The sequence below is a fragment of the Sturnira hondurensis genome, unplaced genomic scaffold (genome assembly GCF_014824575.4).
Source record: "Sturnira hondurensis isolate 20B ecotype Veracruz unplaced genomic scaffold, ASM1482457v3 Scaffold0004998, whole genome shotgun sequence".
NCBI classification, from domain to species: Eukaryota; Metazoa; Chordata; class Mammalia; order Chiroptera; family Phyllostomidae; genus Sturnira; species Sturnira hondurensis.
In genome coordinates this window covers 8,774,374-8,800,752 of record NW_028077629.1, presented here as the reverse complement: position 1 = coordinate 8,800,752, position 26,379 = coordinate 8,774,374, and the positions used below count along the sequence as shown (strand labels likewise).

Below are 26,379 nucleotides of genomic sequence, written 5' to 3'. Positions count from 1 at the left end.
GATAAAGGTTAAGGTTCAGGGTTGTTTTTTTTGGTCTGTTATCTAATTATTTCGGATTTATGCCTCTTAATTTTACTCTAAAGTTTGTATATTTATCACAGTCTGACTTTTCATGACTTCATGAGCAATATAAGACCCTTATAACAGTATATTTCTATTTTCCAGTTATTTTTCCTCTGTGCTATTTTTGTCGTACATTTTACACATGTAATGTTAGACTGTAGAAATGTATTCCTTCATGCAGACTTAAACAGTCTGCTACATTTGTTTTTGTGGGTGAATTTTTATAACAAACTTTCCTTCCCCAACTTTTGTGCTAATCAAAGTTGAACTTATGTTCTTTTTTTCTCCAATAAAATAAATTCATTGTAGGTTCCAATCAATAAGGTTTAGCAATATTTTCCCAATTTTCATTTTTGAAAATAATCCTTCACAGATGTTGCGCATATATGTTAATATGCATCAAATTTGAGTTTTAAGTCTTTGAAATAGAAAAGTCTGTTTTTGGTTTTTGAATTAGGTTTTTTACTGTTTTCTGTTTTGGTACTTATTTAAATATTCTTTTTTATTGCCCTTCCAGAAATTCACTTTCATCCTGTGGATTTCATCTTAACTCCAAAATCATGTCTGCTTCTAATGGTGCCAAAGAGAATTCCCACAACAAGGCTAGGACATCTCCTTACCCAGGTTCAAAAGTTCAACGCAGCCAGGTTCCTAATGAGAAAGTAGGCTGGCTGGTTGAGTGGCAAGACTATAATCCTGTGGAATACACTGCACTCTCTGTCTTGGCTGGACCTAGGTGGGCAGATCCTCAGATCAGGTGAGCAAATTAGCTGGCATTAGTTGGGTGTAAGACTTTTACAGAAAGTAGTGCTAAATTATTTGTAAGTGATTATTTTGACAACTGAAATATTTTTATCTAGTGCTTGATTTTATTATAACTTAGTTTCCATATTTGCTTGAACTCTTGCCAAAGCTAGACAGTCCATTTTCGTTTATTCTTTTTGGGGTTTAGGATGATTATTCCAAATGGGTATATTTATTTTGCTAGGGAGTTTTTTGTTTTTTGAAATGACAAATGGTATCTGTCTGGGTTATCAATAGAACATCTTTTGTGGTTGTTTTCCAACATAGCTGGACTTGTATTCAAAGTACTAAAAATATTTTTCAGAAATATTTTTCAAATTATTAAGACCAGGATGATGAAAAAATTAGACCAGTGTGAAAAAATAGGAAAGGGATTGATAAAAGAAAGAGGAAGACAAAAATAGGAAGCAAAAAATGCTTTGACTAAAGTCATTAAAGTGCTGCATTGATTTGCATTTTATATTTATATTCCTTTTAATAAATACAGTGTACTACCTATGAGCTAGGCACTGTACTAAATGTTTTATAAACATTATTTTATTTTATTATAAGTATTCTGAAAGGCAAACAGGGTTGTTATTTCTACTTTATAGAAAAACAAAACACAAAAAGTGGAAGCTCCGTAAGTTTGTCCTTTGCATATGGTCACAGAGTTAGTAGATAGTATAGCCTGGACTTGAACTCATTTTCACTCCAGAATTTATGTTCTTAAATACTTTTGCTTTTAAACTGCCCAGTTTTAGAACCATTGTGTAAGTTTCATTTAACTGGGTAAATTTATTGTAAATCATAGTCCTTTTAAGGCATTATTTAGTCAGTTAAGTAAAACGTTTCGCTAGTTGGATAGATCCAGTATTAGTTCATTAGGTTACTAAACTTTACCACAGACTTATTCCTGTCACTTGATTTTGCCCCACAGTGTCCTTATTTTATCCAAAGATGTGTTTGTAACTTAGTGGTAGTACTTGGATTATTAATTAATCATGAAGTTAAACTGTGGAGAAATTATTAACTTTAAATGTTCCATTTCCCCCATTTTAGAGGATGTACATATTTATAAAATTATAAATGCACATTATGCACAATTAAAATTAATAACATTGGCAGAGGTGTTATATAGAGTAAATAGAGGACGATTGAATATGTTTTCTTTTCATTCAATTTTTAAAATTTAAATATGTATCACCATCCAAATCAAGCTTTATTATAACATTAATGCTTTAATTATAATTACATTTGTGCTTTTTTATTTTAATGGTGAATTTCTGGATTCCCAAGAGCATTATAATTCTGCTTTCATAATTTCATGACTTTAATCATTTAATTCTCTATTTGTGTGTTAGATGGAAGATTGGTTAGAAGTCTTGAGAGAATGTGTAGATTGTTCAAATTGGAAATTATTCCCAAAACAGAGCACAGATATTTCTGTGCTCAATTTCTGGAGTTAAGGCAAGAAAAAAGTGAAACTTATGTCAGAATTATTCATGAACTATCCAGTGCTATATAACTGTTTATTCGCTGACAGTGCAGTTAAAGTAGTTTAACTGACAGTGAGGAAAGTAGTTTATTTATATCTGCTTAAAAAAATTTTTTTATTGGTCTGACATAAATGCAGAAAAGTGCACATTTTTTAAGTGTGCGGGTACAGTTGAGTAAAATTTTATGTTTATATAGCTCTGTAACTAATACCCAGATTTTAAGATCTAGAACATTTACAGCAAATTATATCTGTTTTAATTTACTTATGTTTATTATGAAGTTTGTGGGTTGAATTCACTGTTTTGTGGGTTTACTTTGATAAAAGTTATAATCAGTGTACATTTGAAGAAATTAAAATTACTTTGAGATAGTAGAAGCATCAAGATATCATAAGGAATCTTATTTTTGGAACCCCAAAATAAGAACTGATAATTCACATAACTTGCCTGCAGACAGTTCCTTCTTGCTAATAATAATACAAACTTTTTGTAGTATGTGGGAGGAAGTCCAGTTCTTCTGCTTTTATTTCTTTCCAGAGGGGTTATGTGCCTATCCTTACGGTGTTTTGGTTAACAGATTTTTTTTTCTGAGAAACTATTTTGAAGGAGTGAAATGGATGTGTAAATTAAAACTAAGCCTTAAAATGTTTAGTTTCAGGGGCACAACATAATGAGTGACATTATTAGTTGGTCGTATTGACCATTATTTCTTATTTTTTATTGGTATTCTCATTTCAGTGAAAGTACCTTTTCTCCCAAGTTTAATGAAAAAGATGGGCATGTTGAGAGAAAGAGCCAGAATGGCCTGTACGAGATTGAAAATGGAAGACCTAGGTAGGTACCGGGAATGGAACATCCTACGAAAATGGGTCTTCAAAAGGTAGAAACTATAATTAACACTTATTGAGTGCTTGTATGTGCCAGACCTTGTACAAAAGTATTCATCTTTGTGGTGTAATTAATTCGTCACAATAACTGTGGGTAGATATTTCTAGGTCCATTTGCAGATAAGAGAGAGGATGTAAGCAATCGCATGTATTTCGTAAGTGGCAGAGGCAGGATGTGGAGCATCTTTCGGTAGCCCCACCTTGCAATAGAAACACTCAATTGATTAAGTTAACAGAGAAAGGAATGAAAATTGTATGTTAAGTATTTACTTATTAAATGTGATAATTCCTTAAATAAGAATTATCCAAACATAAAAGCAAAACTAAAAATAACTCAGTGATACAATACCAAGAATTTTCCATACTTTTAAAAATGATATTAACTACATAACTCCAAAAATTTCCATTTTCCTTAAGACGACATTATAAAAGTTTGGAAGAAATGTAAAAATTCGCATGCCCCAAATAAAACAAAGGAAGGTCCGCAGATTGGTAACCATGGTTCTTATCTTGTAAAGATGTTGCAGTTAATTTTCTTAGTTCCCCTGGGACAAGGAAATTGATAGTACTCATCTCACTGCAATCTGGTCATTTAGTTGCTAAATTCTTTCTTTGTTGATAACTTATTCACCTTTCTATGTTAGTGGATCTTTTTAAGTCAGACTGTTCTTGTATTTTACTTATTTCTTAGGTTCTTTTATTGGTGAAATATATTAAAAGATATGTACAAATGTAAAAGGATAGGCAGCAAAGGCAAGATAGCATATTGCTTTAGTCCAGACTCTTGTATTAATAGAAACCAACTGTAGCTTGCCTAAAGCAAAAAGTGAGGTTTATCTGTACTCTAGGGCTATGGGGTCATCTCAAGGAGCCCAGAGTAGAAATTTAGCTAACTTTAGGAATGGGTGATACTGGAAAATCATCAGGACTCGCTCTCCCTCATTTTTGCTTTTCTTTATATGTTGCCTTCATTTCTCCTCTGCAAACAACTGTCTCTGCTTCTGAGGCTACAGGATAGTCTGTGTATATGTCTTTTTCAAAACCTCTAGTTTACAAGTTACAGGTGTAGATATCTCAAAAACAAACATTCTGTTTTTACAATTTACTATTATTATTATTTTCTACCCCTCACCCGAGGATATGTGGATTGATTTTTAGAGAGAAAGGATGGGGTGGGTTGGGGGTTGAGCAGAGAGAGAGAAAGTGAGAGACAGACAGAGAGAGAGAGATAGATAGTTAGATGCAAAAGAGAAACATTGATCAGTTGCCTTCTGTATGTGCTCTGACTGGGGATTCAGTCTGCAGCCTAGGCATGTGCCCTGACTGGGAATTGAACCCACAGCCTTTTGGTGTGTGGGATGATGCTCCAACCAACTGAGCCACCAGCCAGGGGTGATGTTCTGTTTCTTAATATATTGGCTTTGATTATTTATGTTCAGGGATAAATTGTTACATGGAATAAAACAGTTACTGGCCACCCTGCCCCTCCTGTGAATTTCAAAAGTAGAATTATTGTCAACTGGCCAGGTGTCTTGTCTTTCTGTCTTTATCTGAAGTTTTGCTGAAATATTTCTCTCTTTTCATTAAAATTGAATTTACTAGGGGGACATTGGTTAATAAAATTATAATAGGTTTCAGGTATACAATTCCACAGTGCTGAAATATTTCTTAAGTCTATACAAAACAATATAAAAATTCATTTAACTTTAATAACAGTCACGTGGAAGACCAGAATAAAAAGTAATGTCTGAAAAAAAATTTTGGCAAGTTATTTACTTTTACCTACTGGGAGGATAAAAGATACAGTGTTAAATAGGTAAAGTTGCAGATCAGAGCATTTTACTGACACATAATGATGAAAGTTGAACATTTAACAAAATATTGGTGGAAAGAAAAACATTCAGGCATGAGTCTTATGTTTATCTGCCAGACTTTTTAATATTGGGTTATGGCATTAGATTAAATAGCAAGTTGGCGTTTTTATATAAAATTGTTTTCTTTAACAAGTGAATATTTGAAATACTTGAAATTTTACTACTACCTCATTATATGCTACAAAATATGTATTACTGATAATAAAAATTCAGAACCCACTGATGAAAAATGGACTGCAAAATGCAACAAAAAATATGATGGGAAGGGTTCTAGGAGAGAGGAGCAGAAAGAGAGAGTGATGAGAAAGTGAAGAGAAGTGTGAGATTCTGGAATAAATCATTGCTGTAATAGAGATGGATGGATGATTAGGTGCAGAGCCTCTTATCCTTCAAGATTTAGGAGTCCAGTAAGGCTTTAGTCTGTATTTAGAAGTACATGCAAAAACAAACAAATTCTTATATTGCAGAACAGCTTTGGAAATGAGATCCTGCTCCTGGATCAAGCCCAGAGCTTAAGACATGCACAAAAGAGAAGTTAAATAACAATGGAAGAAAATACGTGCTTTCAGTGCTAGATATGTGATAGTGCTACTGGGTTTAGTATCTCATTTAGAAATGAGATACTCATTTCTTTTATTGATATTACTACCTTTTATTCGGCCATATCAAGTTGCATTAGAAAAGATGAACCCATTCAGTTGATTTTGTTTTCTGTTTTCCCAGAAATCCTGCAGGACGGACAGGATTAGTTGGCCGAGGGCTTTTGGGGCGATGGGGCCCAAATCATGCTGCAGATCCCATCATAACTAGGTAAGAACTAAAAACCATTTTAGTAGCACAGAGCTAAGTGATTGGAAAAGTACAGGCAATAACCGTGTGTTTACATATATACATACAGATATAAGTATATGTACCTGTGTATATATGTATTATGCATATATATATGCATGTTTATGTGTTATATACACACATGTATTTATAAATACACATAGAGACATCTATATATACTATGTATACACACAAAATCTATATGTTGAAAGGACTTTATGTGAAATTATAGTGATGGGGTATGTGTGAAGCTACAGTTTTTGTTGTATATAATAGTTGCCAGTAAATGTTTGTGAGTGGACAGAGCCATCATTCACCTTCTTCTTATCCTTTCTCTCTGTAAATATCCCTGTAAATACTCTGTTTCTTTGATTTAAGTAAAATAGTGTAGTGATGAAGAGTGCAGATTCTGGAACCAGATTGCCTGGGTTCAAATCTTTGTTACACAGCTTACTCACACTGCAACCTTGGGCACGTTTCACTTCTCTGTGCCTCATTTTCCATATCCGTAAAGTAAAAACAGTAATACAGCTACTAAACAGGGTTATTTTGAGGTTCAAATGGGTAAGTACTTTAAAGCACTTATTACAGTATCAGGTACAAAATAAATGCTATATAAATTGTCTTTAAAAAATGAAAGTTGCTCCGACTGGTGTGGCTTAGTGGATTGAGCGCTGGCCTGTGAACCAAAGGGTTGCTGGTTCGATTCCCAGTCAGGGCACATGCCTGGGTTACAGGCCTGGTCTCCAGTAGGGGATGTATAAGAGGAAACCACATACTGATTTTTCTTTTCCTCTCTCCCTCCCTTCCCCTCTGTTTGAAAATAAATAAAATTAATCTTTAAAAAAGTAAAAAAAAAGAAAGTAAAATCTGCCCTCTTTCCATTCTCACTGTGTCTGCCTTTAGCTCTGTCCCTCATCATCTTGTATCTGGATCACGGCAGCAGTATTCCAGCTGGTCTTCTTGCCTCCAGTCTTGCTTCCCTCCAAAATAACCTACATACTTTTGTCAAAGGGAGTGAGCTTTCTAAAATGCAAATTGCTTATGGCTTTACCCAGCTTAAAGATATTTTCTGGCTCTCTAAGCTGATGAATTTGATAATTTCTTTTCCTAACTTCTCCAGCCTTTTCCCTCATCTTTCCCCCACTGATGCTCATATTGCCAGACTTCATATACACATTCGATCTTTAACCATATTTTATTTTCTGTTTTCATTCAGTGAAAGACACTGTACATGTAATTTTTTCCTAAAAGGGCAACAAACTAGGAACTCTCTGTGTTGAACACATCATTTTATATTACAACTTTGACCCTCACGATTTTTTCCATCTGGAATCTTTAAAAACAGATGTTGTCTTTTTAATTATAATTTTGTTGATTATACTATTATAGTTGTCCCAATTTTTCCCCCTTTGCCTTCCTCCACCCAGCACCCCTTATTTCCTCAGGTAATCCCCACACCTTTGTTTATGTCCATGGGTCATGCGTATAAGTTCTATGGCTACTCCATTTCCTATACTGCACTTTATATCCCATGGCTATTCTGTAACTACCAATTTGTATTTCTTAGTTCCCTTAACTTTTCACCCATCCTCCCACACCTGGCAACTATCCCCCTCCCATCTGGCAACCATCAAAATGCTCTCCATATCCATGGTTCTGTCTTTATTCTTCTTGTTGCTTAGTTTCTTTATTAGATTCAACTTTTGATAGATATGTATTTTTTGCCATTTTATTGTTCATACTTTTGATCTTCTTTCTCTTGAATAGGTCCCTTTAACATTTCATATAATAATGGTTTGGTGATGATGTACTCCTTTAGCTTTTTCTTGTCTGGGAAGCACTTATCTGTGCTTTGATTCTAAATGATAGCTTTGCTGGGTAGGGCATCCCACATTTCATGACTTTGAATATTTCTTGCCACTCCTTCTAGCCTGAAAAGTTTCTTTTGGGAAATCAGCTGACAGTCTTAATGGGAACTCCCCTGTAGGTAACTAACTTCTCTTGATCCTTTTAAGATTCTCTCTTTATCTTTAACCTTTGACATTTTATTTATTTTATTTTTTTCTCTGTGGGAAAGTATTTTTTTATTGTTCAATTACAGTTGTCCCCATTTCTTCCCCACTATTGTTCCCAACCCCACCCACCCCCACCTCCCGCATTCAGTTCTCCCCCCATACCATTGTCTTTGTCCATGGGTCCTTTATACATGTTCCTTGATGATTCTTCCCCTTTTTTGTAGGAAAGTTTTAAATTGTAGACTCAATTACTTTGGTAGACATATAGGACTATTAAGATTTCCCATCTCATGTCAGTTTTGGTAAGTTTTTAAAAAACTTGCTCATATCATTTCATTGAAATATCTCATTATAGGCTTAACTAATTTCTAATATTTGCTCATTAAATTTTTCATGTCTGTAGGTTCTAATGTGATGTTCCCTTTTCAGTGTTACTGTTGGTAATTTGTGTTTTCTTGAATAGGCAATCTTTTCAAAAAACAACCTCTTAGGTATTATACAGCTTTTTTCATTGATTCATGGTCCTTTATTTTCTCATATCTATTTGGATTTTATTCATTGTTTTTTATTCTAGCTTCTTTTTTGAAAAATTATTTTATTGTTGTTCAATTATAGTTGTCTGCATTTACCCCCTACCACTATTCCCCCACCCCAGCCAAACCCACCTCCCTCTCTTGATTCCACCCCCCTTGGTTTTATCCACATGTCCTTTATAGTTGTTCCTGAAAACCCTTCCCCCCTTCCCTCCATTATCTCTTCCCAACTCCCCTTTGGTTACTGTCAGATTAAAAAGTTTCTGCATGGCTAAAGAAAACAGCATTAAAATGAAAAGAGAATCAACTATATGGGAAAATATATTTGCCAATGATAACTCAAAGAAGGGTTTGATCTTCAAAATATATGAAGAACTCACATGACTCCATACCAGGAAGACAAACAATCCAATTTAAAAATTGGCAAAGGACCTGAACAGACATTTCTCTAAGAAGGACATGCATCGGGCCCAGAGGCATATGAAAAGTTGCTCAGCATCACTAACCATCAGAGAGGGAAATTACAATCACAATGAGATACCACTTTACACTGGTCAGAATGGCCATCATAAACAAATTGACAAACAACAAGTGTTGGAGATGATGTGGAGAAAAGGGAACCCTAGTGTACTGTCAGTGGGAATGCAGACTGGTGCAGCCACTGTGGAAAACAGTGTGGAATTTCCTCAGAAAACTAAAAATGAACCTGCCTTTTGATCTGGCAATTCTACTGCTGGGATTATATCCTAAGAACCTTGAAACACCAATCCATAAGAACCTGTGCACCCCAATGTTCATAACAGCACAATTTACAATAGCCAAGTGCTATAAGCAACCTAAGTGCCCATCAGTAAATGAATGGATCAAAAAACTTTGGTACATTTACACAATGGGACAGCATGCAGCAGAGAGAAAGAAGGAGCTCCTGCCCTTTGCGACAGCATGGATGGAACTGAAGATCATTCTGCTAAGTGAAATAAGCCAAACAATGAAGGAGGGTGGAAATGGGAGGAAGGTGGGGAGCACTGAGGGGTCGGCTGGGATGGGAGTAAAAGACAGAAAATTGTACTTGAACAATAATTAAATTTAAAAAATAATAAAAATTATTTACACTTAAAAAAAAAAAGAAAGAAGCCAGGCAGTGAAAGAAAAATACCATATGATCTCACCTTTAAGTGGAACCTAATCAGCAAAACAAAAAAGGAAGCAAGATATAACCAGAGACAATGAAATTAAGAACAATCTGACAGTAACCTTTGACATTTTAATTATGATGTATCTTGGAGTGGGCCTCTTTGCATTCATCTTATTTGGGACTCTTTGTGCTTCCTGGCCTTGCATGTCTATTTTCTTTACCAAATTAGGGAAATTCTCTTTCATATTTTTCAAATAGATTTCCAGTTTCTTGCTCTTTCTCTTCTCCTGGCACCCCTACGATGTGAACGTTGGAACACTTGAAGTTGTCCCAGAGTCTCCTTACACTGTCCTTATTTTCTTGGATTCTTTTTTCTTGTTGTTCTGATTGTTTGTTTTTTGCTTCCTTATGTTCCAAAACATTGAATTGATTCTTGGGCTTCACCCACTCTACTGTTGTTTTCCTGTAAATTGTTCTTTATTTCAATTAGTGTGTCCTTTGTTTCTCATGGATCTTTTTTATGCTACTGAAGTTCTTCACTAAGTTCCTTAAGCATCCTTATCACCAGGGTTTTGAACTCTGCATCTGATAGATTGCTTATCTCCATTTTGTTTAGTTCTTTTTTCTGGAGTTTTGTTCTGTTCTTTCATTTAAACCATGTTTCTTTGTGTCCTCATTCGGCAGCCTTTCTCGGTTTGTTTTCTATGTGTTAGGTGGAGCTTCTATGACTCTCTTTCTTAGTAGTGTGGCCTAATGTAGTAGGTATCCAGTGGCACAGCCTTGCCTATCACCTAAGCTGGGTACTTAAGGTGCACCCTCCATGTGGGTGAAGTACCCCTGTCTCTTGTAGTTGAGGTTGACTGCTGTGGGCAGGTCAATGGGAGGGATTTACTCAGGCCAGTCAGCTGTAAGGATTGGCTGTGACCACTGACCACCAACCTCAGCCCTTTGTGGAGGATCAGCTGTGCAGGGGCAAGGTGGTGGTACTCTGATGTGGTATGCAGCTGTCTTTTGGATGCTCAGGCTTTGGTGTTTCACAGGTGGTGCAGGCCAAGGTCAGCCCCCACCTGTTTCTGCCTGTGGCCACCTTACATGAGCCACAAAGCAATCTTCGGATGGCTGCTACTTGTCCTGGGCTTAGAGGTTCCCAGTGAAACCAAGCTATGAACCTAGGCTGGTTTTTGCTAGTGCCGGGCCTGGGGTCACTTAGCAAGAGGTATGGGGCTAAGGGCTCACTGAGGCCAGCTGTTGCTTATTTGAGAGAATTTAGGAAATTGTGAAGACTGAGTCAAGACCAGTTTTTCACATGTTAAAGCCATTGTTAACCGGTTTGATGGCATCTCTGATAGGGCACCCACCTGCTGTCTGTTTGCCAGAGGGTTCAGTGGACTCCGCCTGCCTTTCTGTCTGGGAGAAAGCTGTACCCCAGCTCTTGATTTGATTCTAGGCACTTAAGTTCCACTCCGTTTGCCACCGGTACCTTTCAAGCTGCTATCCTGGTGCTGGAGCTTAGAGGTAGTGAGTCTGAGTAAGTCCGTGTGTGGAGTCTTTGAGTGAAACTGCTTGGGACTTCAGAAATTTCTTCTACTGACTTAATCCTTGCTGGTTTTTACAGGCAGAAGTTATGGGGACTTGTCTTCCTGGCACTGGAACCTTGGAACTTTGGGCCGGGGGTCCTGGTGTGGGACTGGGACACCTTGCTCCCAAGATATCCTCCCCTAATTTTTATTCACCACACTTGGGTGTGGGACCAGACCATGTCACTGTATCTCTGTCCTTCCTACCAGTCTGGATGGATGTGGTTTGTTTAATTTTGTAGTCGTTGGACTTCCATTCAACTCAATTTGGTTCTGAATGATGGTTGTTCTAGTTTAGTTAATTTTGATGTGGTTGTGTGAGGAGGTGAGCCATTTTTATCTACGACTCCAGTTTGACCTAAGTCCAGATATTGTTTTTTGTTCCAATTATTCTTTCATTTCTTTTTCTTTTAAAGATTTTATTTATTTATCTTTAGAGGGGAAGGGAAGGATAGAGGGAGAGAAATATCAATGTATGGTTGCCTGCCTCTTGTGCGTCCCCTGCTGGGAACTGGCCTGCAACCCAGGCATGTGCCCTGACTGGGAATCGAACCATGATCCTCTGGTTCACAGGCTCAATCCACTAAGGTACACCAGCCAGGGCTATTTTTTCATTTCTAACTACTGTACTAAAAATCTGGCACTGCAGCTTGTAATTATTCACTTACATGTCTAGCTCCATTGCTAGGTCATAGTAAGCTCTCACAGGGATAGAATTATAGGTTAGATATGGTAGTCAGCTGCTATATAAAGAAATTTTGAAACTCATATCTAAACTAATTTATTTTGAGTCTCCTGCAGATCAGTGATTAGATCATAGCCTTTCTTTTTTAGATTAGTATTGAAGGTTGAAAATCTTTACCTTTGTCTAAGAGTTATTAGAACAATACTTGAAATTTGATGGAGGGAGGTAAATGTGGTGCGAGTAGGGAAGGGGAAGGGAAGATTTTTCAACATCTCTGGAAAAGAATGTGTGGTTGGGGAAAATACATTCTGAAATTCTTGATACTTTTTAAAAAAACCATATGCAGTTTAATTCAAAATTTAAAATTAAACTAAGGATAGATAAAAATATCTAGTGAGATATTTTTAATCGAAAAGGGGCATGAAAATGGAGAAGCACTACTTTTGAGAACTGCTGTACCTGTATCATATAATCTGCTTTTTGATAACAAAAAGTGAACTGCTAAAAGCAAATACTACCAGATATATTATACAGCCTTAATTCTTAAAAAGGATCAGTGGACTTAAAAACAAAACAAAACAAATCTTTTCTGACCTTTCTTTTAAATTCTGTCCTGCTTTTAAACTTACTTGGTTTTATTTTAAAACTGTAAAAACTGTTTATATTTTGAGTTTTCATTATGGAGACTACAATATGTTTTATGGAAAGTAGACATATTTGTAAGACAAAACATTTTTTTCGTAAAAGAAGCTTATTTTAGGTAAATGTATATGTACCCTGTACCCTGTGATAAAGAAAGATACACCTTTATAACTGACTCAGGCTTGAGATAGAACCTTGGTTTTTGTTCTAAGTTGGTTATGATCTTACATTACTATTTACAGGTGGAAAAGGGATAAAACAGGAAATAAAATCACCCACCCCATTTCTGGGAAAAACATCTTACAGTTTGTTGCAATCAAAAGGAAAGACTGTGGAGAATGGGCAATCCCAGGGGTGAGCATTAAAATTAAATCAAATTAATGTTTTAGGTTCTTTTTAGTTGCTTTATTTACCACAAGATTATTGGGTGTGGGTCTTTTCTACTCCATTTATCCTCCTTTCCTCACCACTTCAATTTGTCATTCTTTTGTCTTTCATCACTGCAATGACATGCCACTTTCGATAACTGTAGGATAATGCAGAGTTAGAATCTGTGACTCAATCTAAAACCCTTGGGAAAGAACATGGATTTTGGAGTTAGATTTAGGCCTTTCCATTTGAATTGAGTGATAGGGAGTTCTGAACCTAATCTTTACAATAAAGATAATCATATCTGTTTCTTAGAATTACTAGAGATAGCATACAAAGCCTCTGGTATAATGTAGGTACTCATTATGTTGGGTCCCATCTCAGAAATCAGCCCCTACCCTAAGCCCAAGGTAATATTTTTAGCATTTTTTTGTTGAATTCTGATAACTTCAGACATGATAAAATAGAACTTTTATTACTATTTCTTATAGTTTTTAAGATTCTACAGTATTATCATATTTAATGCCATATTGTGAAATGGAGGTAGTTTGATGAGAGAATGAATTTTTATATACTGCTATCTGCAAGAATGGCTTTTTCTTTGGTAGGTAACAGTGGAATGAAATGAATATCTCAGCTGACTGTGATAAAGCTTAGGCTAATTATTATGAGGCAAGCAGTCAAACTTCTCATGCTGAATGTAAAATGCAATAATAACTTTGTCATAGGATTTTATACTTTTATTGCCATTTGAAATTCTGATCATTCAGGGAACTCTTATCACTTGATATTTTGAGAGTCATTCATCTAATCCATATATTTTATCAACTAATAATTTAGACATAGAAGATACAACAGAGCAGCATGAACAGACATCCATGTTTTTTGGTGCTCACATTACAGTGGGGGATACAGGTAATATAAGTAAAAAATTATATGTTAAAAGGTGACAAGTATTAAGGAAGAAGACTAAGAAGTGTTCGAGAGTTTGCCATTTTGGACAGGGGTGGTTAGAGAAGGTCTCCCTGAGAAGGTAACATTTGAGTAAAGATGCGGAAGAGGTGAACGAGTGGATTATGTAGCTATCAGGGGAACAGCATCTTGGACAGAAGTAGTAGCAGGTTTAAAGGCTCTAAGCTGGGAGTATGTCTGGCCATTTTAGGAAAATCAAGGAGGTCAGTGTGACTGGAATAGAATGAACAATGGGGAAGGTGTCAAGTTTTGTATTCTTTCTTGCCTCTAGGAGTTCCTTCCTTAGCTGGAAAGGAGTCTTATTGGCTCAGTTTATCGTAGGCTAACTGGGCCAATTACTGTGGTCAGATACCTGTGAGATACCTGAGAGGCTGCTTCTCATAGAAATAAATGATTTAGAGAATATGTGACTGAAGAACGGGGATCATGATTATGAAAAGGTAGAACAATAACTGTCTACTGCATCACTTGATAAATATTAGTTGAATGACTTAAAGCTTGTTACTTTTTTTTTAAAACAAAAATGTGACTCTCAGGGGATGGTGGATCCGGGGGAGAAGATCAGTGCTACACTGAAAAGAGAATTTGGTGAGGAAGCTCTCAACTCCTTACAGAAATCCAGTGCTGAAAAGAGAAAATTAGAGGAACAGTTACACAAACTCTTCAGCCAGGAACATCTAGTGGTAAGAAATGATGGTTCCTAGGAAGGATTTAGTTCTGTATATTAGTAAGAATTACTTAAAGTTCACCTGGAAATCTGGTACATTAGTCTCTGAATAAAGTGATATCTTTTATCTTTGTGATGCATATTCATGAAAACAACTTAAATTGTAAATCTTCACTGTACATATATTTCTACTTCCAGTTTTATACCCTAACTTTAGGTCACTTATGTAATTTATTATACAGTTTTTTCCTCTTACTTTTTTTTTTGACAAGGTGTGAGCTATGTGATGCTGAGTTTACCCATCCAAAAGAAAACCTTTAAAAAGTTTTTTTGCACGAATTCATCTCTTTTGGAAGAACATTTACATTTGTAATTAAGTTATTCAGAGTTTCTCTGGTTTGTAACCATTTGCTAAGATTTAAAAATCACCTTATAAGGTATATGTATTGATACACAAATAGTAAGGAAAAAGACAGATTTTCTTTTCTTTTTTATTGGCTTTTGTTTGGATTGCTTTCTCTTTTTTCATGTTTATATATTTCACTAAATTTTTAAAAGATTTTATTTATCTTTAGAGTGGAAGGGAAGGAGAGAAGGAGAGAAATATCAATGTATGGTTGCCTTTCATGAGTCCCCTGCTGGGAACTGGCCTGCAAACCAGGCATGTGCCCTGACTGGGAATCGAACCGCAATTGTCTGGTTCGCAGGCCCGCACTCAATCCACTGAGCTACACCAGCCAGGGCTCATTAAAATTTTTTTTTGTCTATTTTTCCATTACCATTTATCCCCCTTATGTTCTCTTCTACATCCACCCACCACTTAGTCATCACACTGGTTTCATTGCTTTGTTTTCTTTTTGAAGTTAGGAGTTCTTAATTATTTATTTGTGTTGTGTAGTTTTTTGGTTCATATTTTTGTTAGATGACTTGATCCAAATCTTTTCATGAATTAGTAGCTTAAATATTAGTTTTACCTAACTTTGTTTATAGATCTCTTTTAACTACAAGAATCTTTTCATGTCTGAAATGATAGTCATAGAAATTATTAAAACAGGAGAATACTTAAATTATAAAGACTTCAAAAAACCACATGGCCCAAGTATTATTATTTCCACTCTACTGGTTAATGTATTTTTTCAAATAGAGAAATATTCAAGCTCAGGAATGCATGCACAGTCTGTTAAATGACATGTAACCTAAAAGTTTCTAAAACCAATAAGGAAAATGTGTCTAGAACAGTCTACTTGTAGTCCTCAGTCTCCTTTTCATTGTGTAAAACTTATAGTGAAGTGTTGGAATACTCTTCATCTTGATCCCCACTAAGCAGGACTTTTGTAAACTTTTCAGCAGAGGACATAATCATTAAATGTAACCTCTTCTCACTATGTAATGAATATGACTCGCAAGTACTATTATTATTAAATTCTGAAGTTAGAGTCTGAGGTGTTGAGGGTTTTGTGAATTTTAATGTTGCCTCAAAGGTTCTTGAGAATATTGTTCCCTGGGAAATTTAAAATAAGCATAAGGAATGATATGTTGAAGATTTTATAGTATTTATATTTCTTTTTTTTATGATGGCAAAAACCACATAACATACAATTTACCATCTTAACCATTTTAAGTGTACAGTTAGTTACATGCACATTTCTTTGAAACAAGATATTTACATTGCTGATTCTAATGAAGGTAACTTGCTTTTGCCCATTCCTGTTTTACTCTATACGTTTTTTTTGTCTGCCTCCTTTAAAAAAAAGATATATAAAGGATATGTTGATGATCCTCGAAACACTGATAATGCATGGATGGAGACAGAAGCCGTGAACTACCATGATGAAACAGGTAATTATGTTTATTTAACTGACTGTGTTAGAGGATCAATTTAAGTCAAGCAGCCTACTGGGACAAATTAAATCTGGACTATTTTAGCATCTTAAGCCAGTCAACTACTGGTTATAGGACTATATTCTTATGAAACCAAAATTGTTGATATTAAAAGGATATATAGAAAAGAGCAAGTGTAAGTTACAGTAACTACTTTTTTTAATCCATTGATAGCATATAAAATTAAGATTGAATTTATGTACTAAAATTATGTCTTTAGGTTGTCAACTTGTATAGTATGAATTCATTTGTATAAAATAAAAACAGAAGCTCTTGAAGATTTGGGTAGGAGTATGGCTAGAATAAAAGAAATGAGATTTATACCTGTCTTACTGTTTGAAATAATTTTAGAACAAGTATGCTCTATTAAAATACAAAACAATAACAAATAATCCAGATATTGAAAAATTTTTAAGCGAATGCTTTTTCTCATCTATGGATTTAAAAATTTGGAGGGATTGGCAAAATAAAATCTGTTATTATAAAAAGAGAGGGAAAATCTATCTTAAAAATTATTATGATTTTTATACATTGAATGATATCTTTAGGAATTTTTTATTACTAAATTGGATGGCATTTTAAAAAAATATTTTATTTATTTATTTTTGGAGAGAGGGGACAGGAAGGAGAAAGAGTGGGAGAGAAACATCAATTGCTCTCATGGGTTGCCTCTCATGGGTCCCCCACTGGGGACCTGGCCTGCAACCCAGGCATGTGGCCCAACTGGGAATCGAACCCGTGACTCTTTGCTTCACAGGCCCGCGCTCAATCCACTGAGCTACACCCGGCAGGGCTGGACGGCATTTTAAGTATCATCTTCAGCATAATAAAATGAGGATACCTACCATTCAGAGAACTGAATGTCCTCCTCATGGCTCTTTTCTGAGCTCTGTAACTCTGCAAATCACTTGTTCTTTTGAACACACAATTTTTTTCCTTATAAAATTGGCTGTAACTAGAAGATCTTTCACTTTTACATTCTTTACTTTTGCTTCTCGAACTTGTGATTACTCCCAGCACCATTTCTATTATTGCTATACAACTACCCCTAACCAGAGTATTAGAAGAGTTCATTCTGGTACTGAGAACTTAGAAGAAATATTTCAGAGGGAGAAGTATGCAAATGTAACTTAGAAGCAGGCCTATAGTACTGATATATCAGACTTAAGTACTGATAAATTTGTTAACTATTTATTTTTGGAGTTAAAAACAATGATCCCTTAGAGGTTGATTATATAATTTCAGTTGTTCAAATTACAGTCTTCACCCTTCTATTCTGTCTTTAAACTTCAAATATTTCTGGTCTGAAAATTCCCAAATCTCTGCTCTGAGTTTGATTTGGATACTGGCTTTGTCTCTTCAGACTGTGCTTTCTTGCCTTTTAGTATGCCTTTGTAGTAGTTTTGAAAGTTTGACAGGATATATTCAGTAAATAAGTTTGGAACTGAAGCAAATAGGCCCTGTGAAGTTTTGTTTGAGTCAGGCTGTGCTTATTATTTGCTGTAGTTATAGGTGTCAGAAACTAAAATTTCCTCCAGTGTTCTTTTTGTCTCCTCTGTTGTGTTTGGATTTCCCTAAAGACTTGTTAAATAAGGTCTGAGTCATGTTTTTCTTTCGGTTGTATTCCCCTGTTATTATACAGAAACTCTATTGATGTTGTGCAAGGTGTGGGGGAGAAGAATGCCCCTGGGCTATGGCCTTCACAGCTACTTGTCCTCTTTCCCTTTCTACCTTCAGGTCCTTAAGAAAGACAAAAAATCTAGTATTGGGTTTTCCTCTTCCCTCAGATTGGTTAGGCCATGGTAAATAGTTTTTCTTGAGGGTTGAATGCTTTGTGGGTATTCAAAATGATTACTTTGCTCTTCTCTCTGCTGGAAGTAAGTGGGGATTTTTCACCAGTATTTACCCCAAGGACCTGGTGGTATTTTGGGAGTTAAAACTTAAGAAAATGTGACCCCTACTCCATTTCATGACTAGATCTCCAGGAGATTTTCTTTCTCAAGTTAGTCTGAAGATCAGTTTCCAGAAATCAATCAATTACCTTTTAAATGTTCCTACTACTTTGCTGGCTCCAAATGGTGGGCTTCCATTCCTGGTAGGTTGTGATTCTTTGTGTATTTCAATCTAACTCTTACCTTCAGGTTTACTTTTCAATTCTGGTCTCCATTGATGGTTGGATATTGTAGTTGCAGTGAGGCTATACAAAGAGCTGTGATTTTAGTTTTGGAATTTAGAAACTTGAGCCAAAATATATGATTTTTTAAGAAGCATGTTTATTATTTTATTATTATAAAGGTAATTATTATAAAGATAAAGGTAATATGAGTTTTAGTAAATTATTTAAAAATGGATGATGTAAAGAGAAAAAACTTAAAAAAAAACTAGTTATTTCATTTCCTAAAGATAAACAATATTGATTTTGCTTTTTCTTCCAGACTTCTTCTTGCTGTTTCTAACATAAAAATGAGGTCGTACTATATATTCTATTCTGTTACTTGAATTTTGGTCATTATTTCTTTAAATGTGTTCACTTTCTCATTCTCTTCTCTTGGTATTCTCATGATGCAGGTGTTATTACCCTTCATATTGTCCAAAATTTTTCTTAAGCTCTCTTTGTTTTTTAAAATTCTTTTTTCTTTTTGCTGTTTTGGGTGTTTTTTTCACCTTCACTTCCAAATCACTGGTTTGATCGATCCTCTGTTTCATCTAACCTACTGTCTATTCCTTCTAGTGTATTACTTATTTCATATATTGCATTTTTTATTTCTGACTGGCCCTTTCTTATGGTTTCTATGTCTTTCTTCATGCTTTTAAGTATCCTTACAGTCATTACTCTAAACTATATCTGATAAATTGCTTGTCTCCATTTCATCTAGTTCTTCTGGAGGATTTTCTTGTTCTTTAAGCCTCTTGTTCTTACTCTTTTAAGGTCTGTTTCTTTGTCTTCCAATTTTGTTTGCTTCTTTGTATTTGTTTTTATGTATTAGGTAGATCTATAAAACTCTGGTGTAGATCTTTGTCAAACGCTGCTTGTGACTGGCCCTGGGAAACCTGTTTGGAGCTGTCAGTGATTTGTGGCATGTGGCTCCCTCTGCTGGGCCTGTTTGTGTGCAGAAAGAAGCAGGTTGCAACCAAGGTCAGCTTTTACTAGCAGTGGGCCTGGGGGAGGTTCAACTAAATCTCAGAGCTCCAAGAGCTATGCCTTAGTTGTTTAACGTAGTCAGAGATATAGCTTCAAGCTGTACTCAGCAGCCCAGCTTAAGCTCCTCAGGATGTGGCAGAGCAGTTCCTGCCAGTGAGGCTACTACTTCCCCTCAGGCTGATACCACTTGGAGGGAAGTGCTCTGCCTGAGAAAGGTGGCCTGCATAGTATGGGGAATGACACTGCACAGGGGTCCTGGTGGCTGTTCCTTCAGTTCTCTTCTCAGAACCACCATCCCCAGATTCCCCTCATGCATCTCTGGTCCACTCTGCCCTCCCTCTGCTGGGGCCCAGGGTTAAGTGGCTGCAAACAGAATTTTGTGTATTGGCCCTTTAAGAGGCTCTCTGCATGTCCAGACATCTCTCCCTGGTAGACAGGTGGCCTGCTGCTTTTCACAGTTGGGTGTTATCTGGGTTCCTTTCCTGGCTCTGGTGCTGTAGGCTGGGAAGCCCAACTTGGGGTTAAGACTACACACTTCTCAGGGGAAACAGTCCGTATGCTGAAATATCCCTTGGGAACTTCAGCTGCTGCCCAGGGGAGCCTAGCCAGCCCTCTCACACCTCTTCTGCACTCCCTACCAGTCATGTTGTGGTGAAGTGGTTTATTCTGTTTGTCCTTAGTTATAAGGCTTCTCTCCAGCTACTGTTCAGTTGGCTTTTCAGGATTATTTCTTTACAATATAGTTGTGATTCCAGATTGGTCCCAGGAGAAGGTTAGTGTAGCTTCCACTTATGAACTACCATCTTGGGTCCTATTGGATTTCCACTTAAAAATACATGGATGCCCCTTGAGAGGAGTGAAGGCTGGCCGCCAGACTGGCCTTGTAAGCGCAGACTGCCAGAGCTTGGGTCAGCTGCCTATGTAGCATCCAGCAGTGAAAGGCCATGGGATTTCTATCTGCCAGGGAGAGATGGAGCCCACTGGAGCCTCTTATATACATGTCTACATATGTACACACACACACAAGTATATACATATATGTATTGTTTTAAGGGGACAAAGAACATGGTATTTATTTATTTATTTATTTATTATTGATTATACCATTACAGTTGTTATATTCCCCCCTTCATTCCCCTCCACCCGCATACTCCCTCCCCCACCATTCTCCCCCCCCCTTAGTTTATAACCACGTGTCTCAAGTTCTTTAGATTCTATATTTCCCCCACTATTCTTGCCCTCCCCCTGTCTATTTTCTACCTACCGTCTATGCTATTTTCTGTACCTTCTCCCCCCTTCTCCTCCTCCCACTCCCCTGTTGCTAACCCTCCATGTGATCTTCATTTCTATGGTTCCACTCCTGATCTAGCTGTCCTCTTGGTTTGCTTTTGTTTTAGGTGTGGTTGTTAATAACTGTGAGTTTGCTGTCCTTTCACTGTTCATATTTTTCATCTTCTTTTTCTTATATAAGTCCCTTTAGCATTTCATATAATAAGGGCTTGGTGATGATGAACTCCTTGAACTTGACCTTATCTGAGAAGCACTTTATCTGTCCTTCCATTCTAAATGAAAGCTTTGCTAGATATAACAATCTTGGTCTTTGGATTTCATGACTTGGAATACTTCTTTCCAGCTCCTTCTTGCCTGAAAGGTCTCTTTTGAGAAATCCATTGACAGTCTGATGGGTACTCCTTTGTAGGTGACTGTCCCCTTATCTCTTGCTGATTCTAGAATTTTCACCTTCATTTAATCTTGGCTAATGTAATGATGATGTGCCTTGGTGTGTTCCTTCTTGGGTCCAACTTCTTTGAGACTCTCTGAGCTTCCTGGATTTCCTGGAAGTCTATTTCCTTTGCCAGACTGGGGAAGTTCTCCTTTATTATTTGCTCAAATAAGTGTTCCACTCGTGGCTGTTTCTTTCCCCCTTCTGGTACCCCTATAATCCAGATGTTGGAACGTTTAAAGATGTCCTGGAGGTTCCTAAGCCTCTCCTCATTTTTTTGAATTCTCATTTCTTCATTCCTTTCTGGTTGGATGTTTCTTTCTCCCTTCTGGTCCATTCCACTGATTTGAGTCCCAGTTTCCTTTCCATCACTATTGGTTTCCTGTGCAGTTCCCTTCATTTCAATTAGTTTAGCCTTCATATGTTCCTCTAATTTGTGACTATAATCAACCAGTTTATTAGCATCCTGATAAACAGTATCTTAAATTGTGCTTCCGAGAGGCTGGCAATTTCTCGGTCGCTTAGAGTTATCAGCTCTGGGACTTTGAGTTCTTCTTGCGCCATCTTTTGGGCTGTTCGTGCCTGTTCCATAGCAGGATCAGAGCCCTAAGGTGTTCACTAGAGCAGGGCAACTAAGTCGCTGGGTTGTGACATTGTATGTGGGGGCGGGGTCAAAGAGTAGCAATGGCGTCCCGTCTGCCGCCCACTGCCACGGCCCCCACTGGTGCCGTAGCTGCCACCATCACTGGGCCCACGGCGTTTCGTCCCACTGCACGCGAGTGTGCCACCGCCATCAGCCCTCCACCACTGGGTTCGCCCTCTGGGGCCTGCGTGGTCCATCTCACTGTGCACGAATGTGCGACCACAGTCAGTCTGTCCCACACCCTGACTGGGTCCGGGCTACCTGCGCCTCTAGGTTGGGGGATCTTTCCTGCCAGACCCTGCTCCGCTGCTGGCTCCACCCCTCTTACTGTCACAGTTGAACGGTTTGTTGTTCTCGGACTTCTGTATAATTCAATTTTCTGTTCTTTGGGTGTGTCTTTGTTCTCCAAACCTTTGTTGTATTCAAACTTGGTTGTGGGAGAAGGCACAGTGTGTCCACCTATGCCTCCATCTTGGCGGAAGTCCCAAGGACATGGTTTTTATTCGTAGCTACTCACCTTAGGCTCTGGTAATGGGAGAGTCGTGTGAATTGGTATCACCGGTTTCTGTAGTAGAACAGTTTGGAGAGAGATGTGGGTAGTGTCTGCTGGGATCCCTCTCCCAGTATCACAGCAGCCATTTTTTTGAGAAGACCAAGCTCCTCCCAGGGGAAAAAACATTACTCCACCCTGTCGGACACCACTCACCCATGTTGTAGAATCCCGCTCGCCCTGTCCTCTGGAGTCTTGCTTGCCTTACCCTTTGGGTTTCTGTTCACTCCACCTTGCATCATTTTTTCCCCCACCCTACATCTTAACCCCTGCTGAGGAGACAGCAACACAGGCAGACTCAGGGGGTGTTAGAGATTAGCTTTAGGGTATGGCCATTCCATACATGTTCCTGGAAATCAGGCTGGTACTTCCTCCTTATGGGAGAGCCAAAGAAATACCCTCCTGGTTTCCAGCAGACTCAAACTCTGGACTCTGGAGGCCCCACTCACTTTCCTACTAGGGCCTCAGCTCTGCTGTTTAGGGAAATAATCTGGGACAGAGACAGATGTGTGGCTTGAGTGTGGGGGAATGCACCCACCATCTTTTTTGAAGTCTGAATGGCACATCCCTCTTTACCACCCATAGAAGATCCAGGAGTCAGTGACTAAGACTGACAGCCCATGGGCAGTAAGAGGAAGGTGGAGGCAGATTCTCTGGTGCCTTGGGATGTTTGCTGACCCAAGCCTGGGCACTTTGCTGATAAAAGTCAGCCTTGCAGCACAGCGTGGCCCATTCAATGTGCAGCTAAGCCCTGAGGAGAGAACCACAAACTGGGAGTCACTTGTAGCTTTAAACAGGCTGCTGAGGGCTAGCCATGGAAAGCATCAGACATCGGCTTTGGACAACATGAGAGCTGTATTGAGAGGGAGTGGCTAGCAGGCAGGCACTAAACTCTGCTGAGACTAATTCAACTTTGTTCTTTTTTTGTAGCTTTATTATTATTATTATCTTTTTTCGCTATTCTTTTTTTCTTTTAAATCTCTTATTTACTCTTTCCTTTTCTTCCTCCATTTTTCCATCATCTTCCTTTTCTTATTTTTATTCTTTCTTTGTTTTTTTGTTTTTTTTTTACTGTTTTCTTCTTTCTGTTCTTCACTCTTATTGTTTCTCTTTTTTACCACATCTCATTATCATTTTTCTTTACTTTGGTCTTCTTGTATTTTTTGTTCTTTTTTAATATTCTATTTCTCTTTCCCTTTTTATTGTTCTTTGTTCTTTTATTGTTGATTTTGCTGTTGTTGTTGGGGTTACTTTGCTTGTGTTTATTTTGTTCTGTCAGCACCTGACAGAACACAACCCCAACAGCATACAAGACATGGTTGGGGTTGAGGCTCTCAATCACCAGCTGGAGGGGAGATCCCACCAATGAATTGGCCAATAACAGTCAAGACTAAAACTCAATAGAGCCCACATAACCTACACAAGAAACATTCCTAAAGCACTCAGCTGAGGAGATCAAGGAATCTGTATCACTGGGTCTCATAGGACTCTACCACATAAAGCAACAAAAACCACAAAGACAAGGAGTCAGAACAGATCTATCAAATACAAAGAAACAAACAAAAAGAGGCAGCTCAAAAAGGAGACAAACAACCACCAAATGAAAGAAAAGGAGGAATCCCCAAAAAAGAGCTAAATGAAATTGAGGCAAGCAATTTATTAGACCGAGAGTTCACAGTAGTGGTTATAAGAATGCTCAAGGAACATGGTGAGAACTACAAGGAAGTTAATGATAATTACATCAGCATGAAAAAGGACATAGAAACCATGAATAAGAATCAGTTGGAAATGAAGAATGCATGATCTGAAGTGAATAATACACTAGAAGGAATTAAAATCAGACTAGAAAAATCTGAGGAGTGAATCAGTGAATCAGAAGACAAGGTAGGAAAAGCACATGCAATCAGAGCAACAAAAAGAAAACATTTAAAAAGAACAAGGGTAGTTTAGAGGAACTTGGGGAGAACATGGAATGTAAAAGTACCTGCATCACAGGGATACTGGAAGGAAAATAAAATGAGCAAGGGAGAGAAAACGTGTTTGAAGAAATAAAGACAGAAAACTTTGCTAACCTGGGAAGGAAAAGACGCACAAATTTAGGAAGCATAGAGAATCCTAGTGAAGAAACTCACTAGGACAAACTCAAAGAAACCCACACCAAGACACATCATAATTTTAAAATGGCAAAGGTTAAAGACAAAGAGAGAACCTTAGAGGTAGCAAGAGAGGTAGCAAGTTAGTTACCTACAAAGGAGTTCCCATAAGACTGTCAGATAATTTATCAATAGAAACACTACAGGCCAAGAGAGAATGGCATGAAGTATTCAAAGTGATGAAAAGCCAGGACCTGCAACCAACACTATTCTATCCAGCAAGACTATCATTTAAATTGAAGGTGAGCCTTGGGTGGTTTGGTTAAGTTGGTTGGAGATCATCATATAACCAAAAGGTTGTAGGTTCCATATCCAGTCAGGCCACACACCTAAGTTGCAGGTTTATTGGCAGTATGGTTGTGGGCACATGCACCTCCAATCTGGATATATATGGTCTCTGGTTTGGATGTGTATGATCCCTGTTTCAGGTGCATATGGCAGGCTACCAATTGATGCTTCTCCTCATGTGTTGATGTTTTTCTCTGTCCCTTCCTGTCTCACTAAAAGCAATGAAAATAATGTCCTCAGGTGAGGATAAAAAAATAGAATTCACAGTGAAATAAAGAGCTTCCCAGACGTACCTCCTCCCCCCAGAAGGCTATGTAGTTTATTACCACCAAACCAGCATTGCAAAATATGTAAAAGGGACTGCTTTAAGAAAAAGAAGAAATACAAAGGGGCTTAGGTATAAAGGGAAAAATGGCAATTAATAAGAATTTATCAATAATAACCTTAAATGTAAATGCATAAAATGTTTCAATCAAAAGTCACAGGGTACCTGAATGGATAAGAAAACATGGCCCATATATATGCTGTCTACAAGAGACCCATCTCAGAGCACAATACTCAAACAGGCTAAAGTGAAGGAATAGGAAAAAATACTCCATGCAAATGGAAACAAAAAAGGCGGGGTGGCAAAACTGATATCCTACAAAATAAACTTCAAAATAAAGGCCATAGTAAGAGACAAAGAAGGTCACTACAGATGTCCCAACTATAGATGTAGTAACCTTCTTTGTCTCTTATTTTGGCCCTGTAGGTTAAACAAGATATAATTCTGGTGAACAGTGTAGGAGCACCTAAATACCATATATGTGTGTGTATGTATGTATGTGTATGTGTATGTATATATATATGTATATATATATAATATATTTTTATATATTCACACACACAAATATACACATACACTCTCTCTGGGTAGACTTTAAGAGGAAGATGGACAGCAATACATTCAAAGTAGAGGATTTTAACACCCCACTGACACCAATAGATAGATCTTCCAGACAAAAATATTAACAAGGAAGCAGTGACCTTAAATGACACCCTAGATCAGATAGATTTAATTGGTATTTACAGAACATTTCTTACCAAAGCAGCAGAAAAAACATTCTTTTCAAGTGCACATGGATCATTATCAAAAACAAACCAAGTGTTAGGGCACAAATAAGTCTTAAATTCAAGAAAATTGAAACCATACCAAGTACTTTTGATCACAATGGCATAAAACTAGAAATCAACCTCAATAAAAATACAAAAATATTCAAATACATGGAGGCTAAATAGCATGGCACTAAATAATGAATGGGTTATTAGTGAGATCAGGGAAGAAATCAAGAAGTACCTGGCAACAAATGATAATGAACATGTAACAACTTAAAACCTGTGAGTCACAGTGAAAGCTGTCCTAAGAGGGAAGTGCATAGCGATACTGACCTACCTCAAGAAGATGGAAAAATAACAGTCTAACCCTAC

At 37.3% G+C, this 26,379-nt stretch overlaps 1 protein-coding gene across 3 annotated transcripts in view; it reads left to right on the top strand.

Moving 5' to 3' along the window:
- The window catches only part of NUDT9 (nudix hydrolase 9), a 44,213-nt gene that overhangs the window by 9,414 nt on the left and 8,420 nt on the right, over window positions 1-26,379 (top strand). For 2 of the 3 annotated variants that reach the window (XM_037046150.1, XM_037046148.1), the window contains exons 2-7: window positions 581-820; window positions 3,084-3,179; window positions 5,830-5,916; window positions 12,767-12,878; window positions 14,402-14,548; window positions 16,287-16,371. In XM_037046150.1, the coding sequence (XP_036902045.1) occupies window positions 624-820; window positions 3,084-3,179; window positions 5,830-5,916; window positions 12,767-12,878; window positions 14,402-14,548; window positions 16,287-16,371 (724 nt within the window). In that variant the 5' untranslated portion in view covers window positions 581-623. The remainder of the gene's footprint in view (window positions 1-580; window positions 821-3,083; window positions 3,180-5,829; window positions 5,917-12,766; window positions 12,879-14,401; window positions 14,549-16,286; window positions 16,372-26,379) is intronic. The other variant, XM_037046149.1, reaches the window with a different exon arrangement.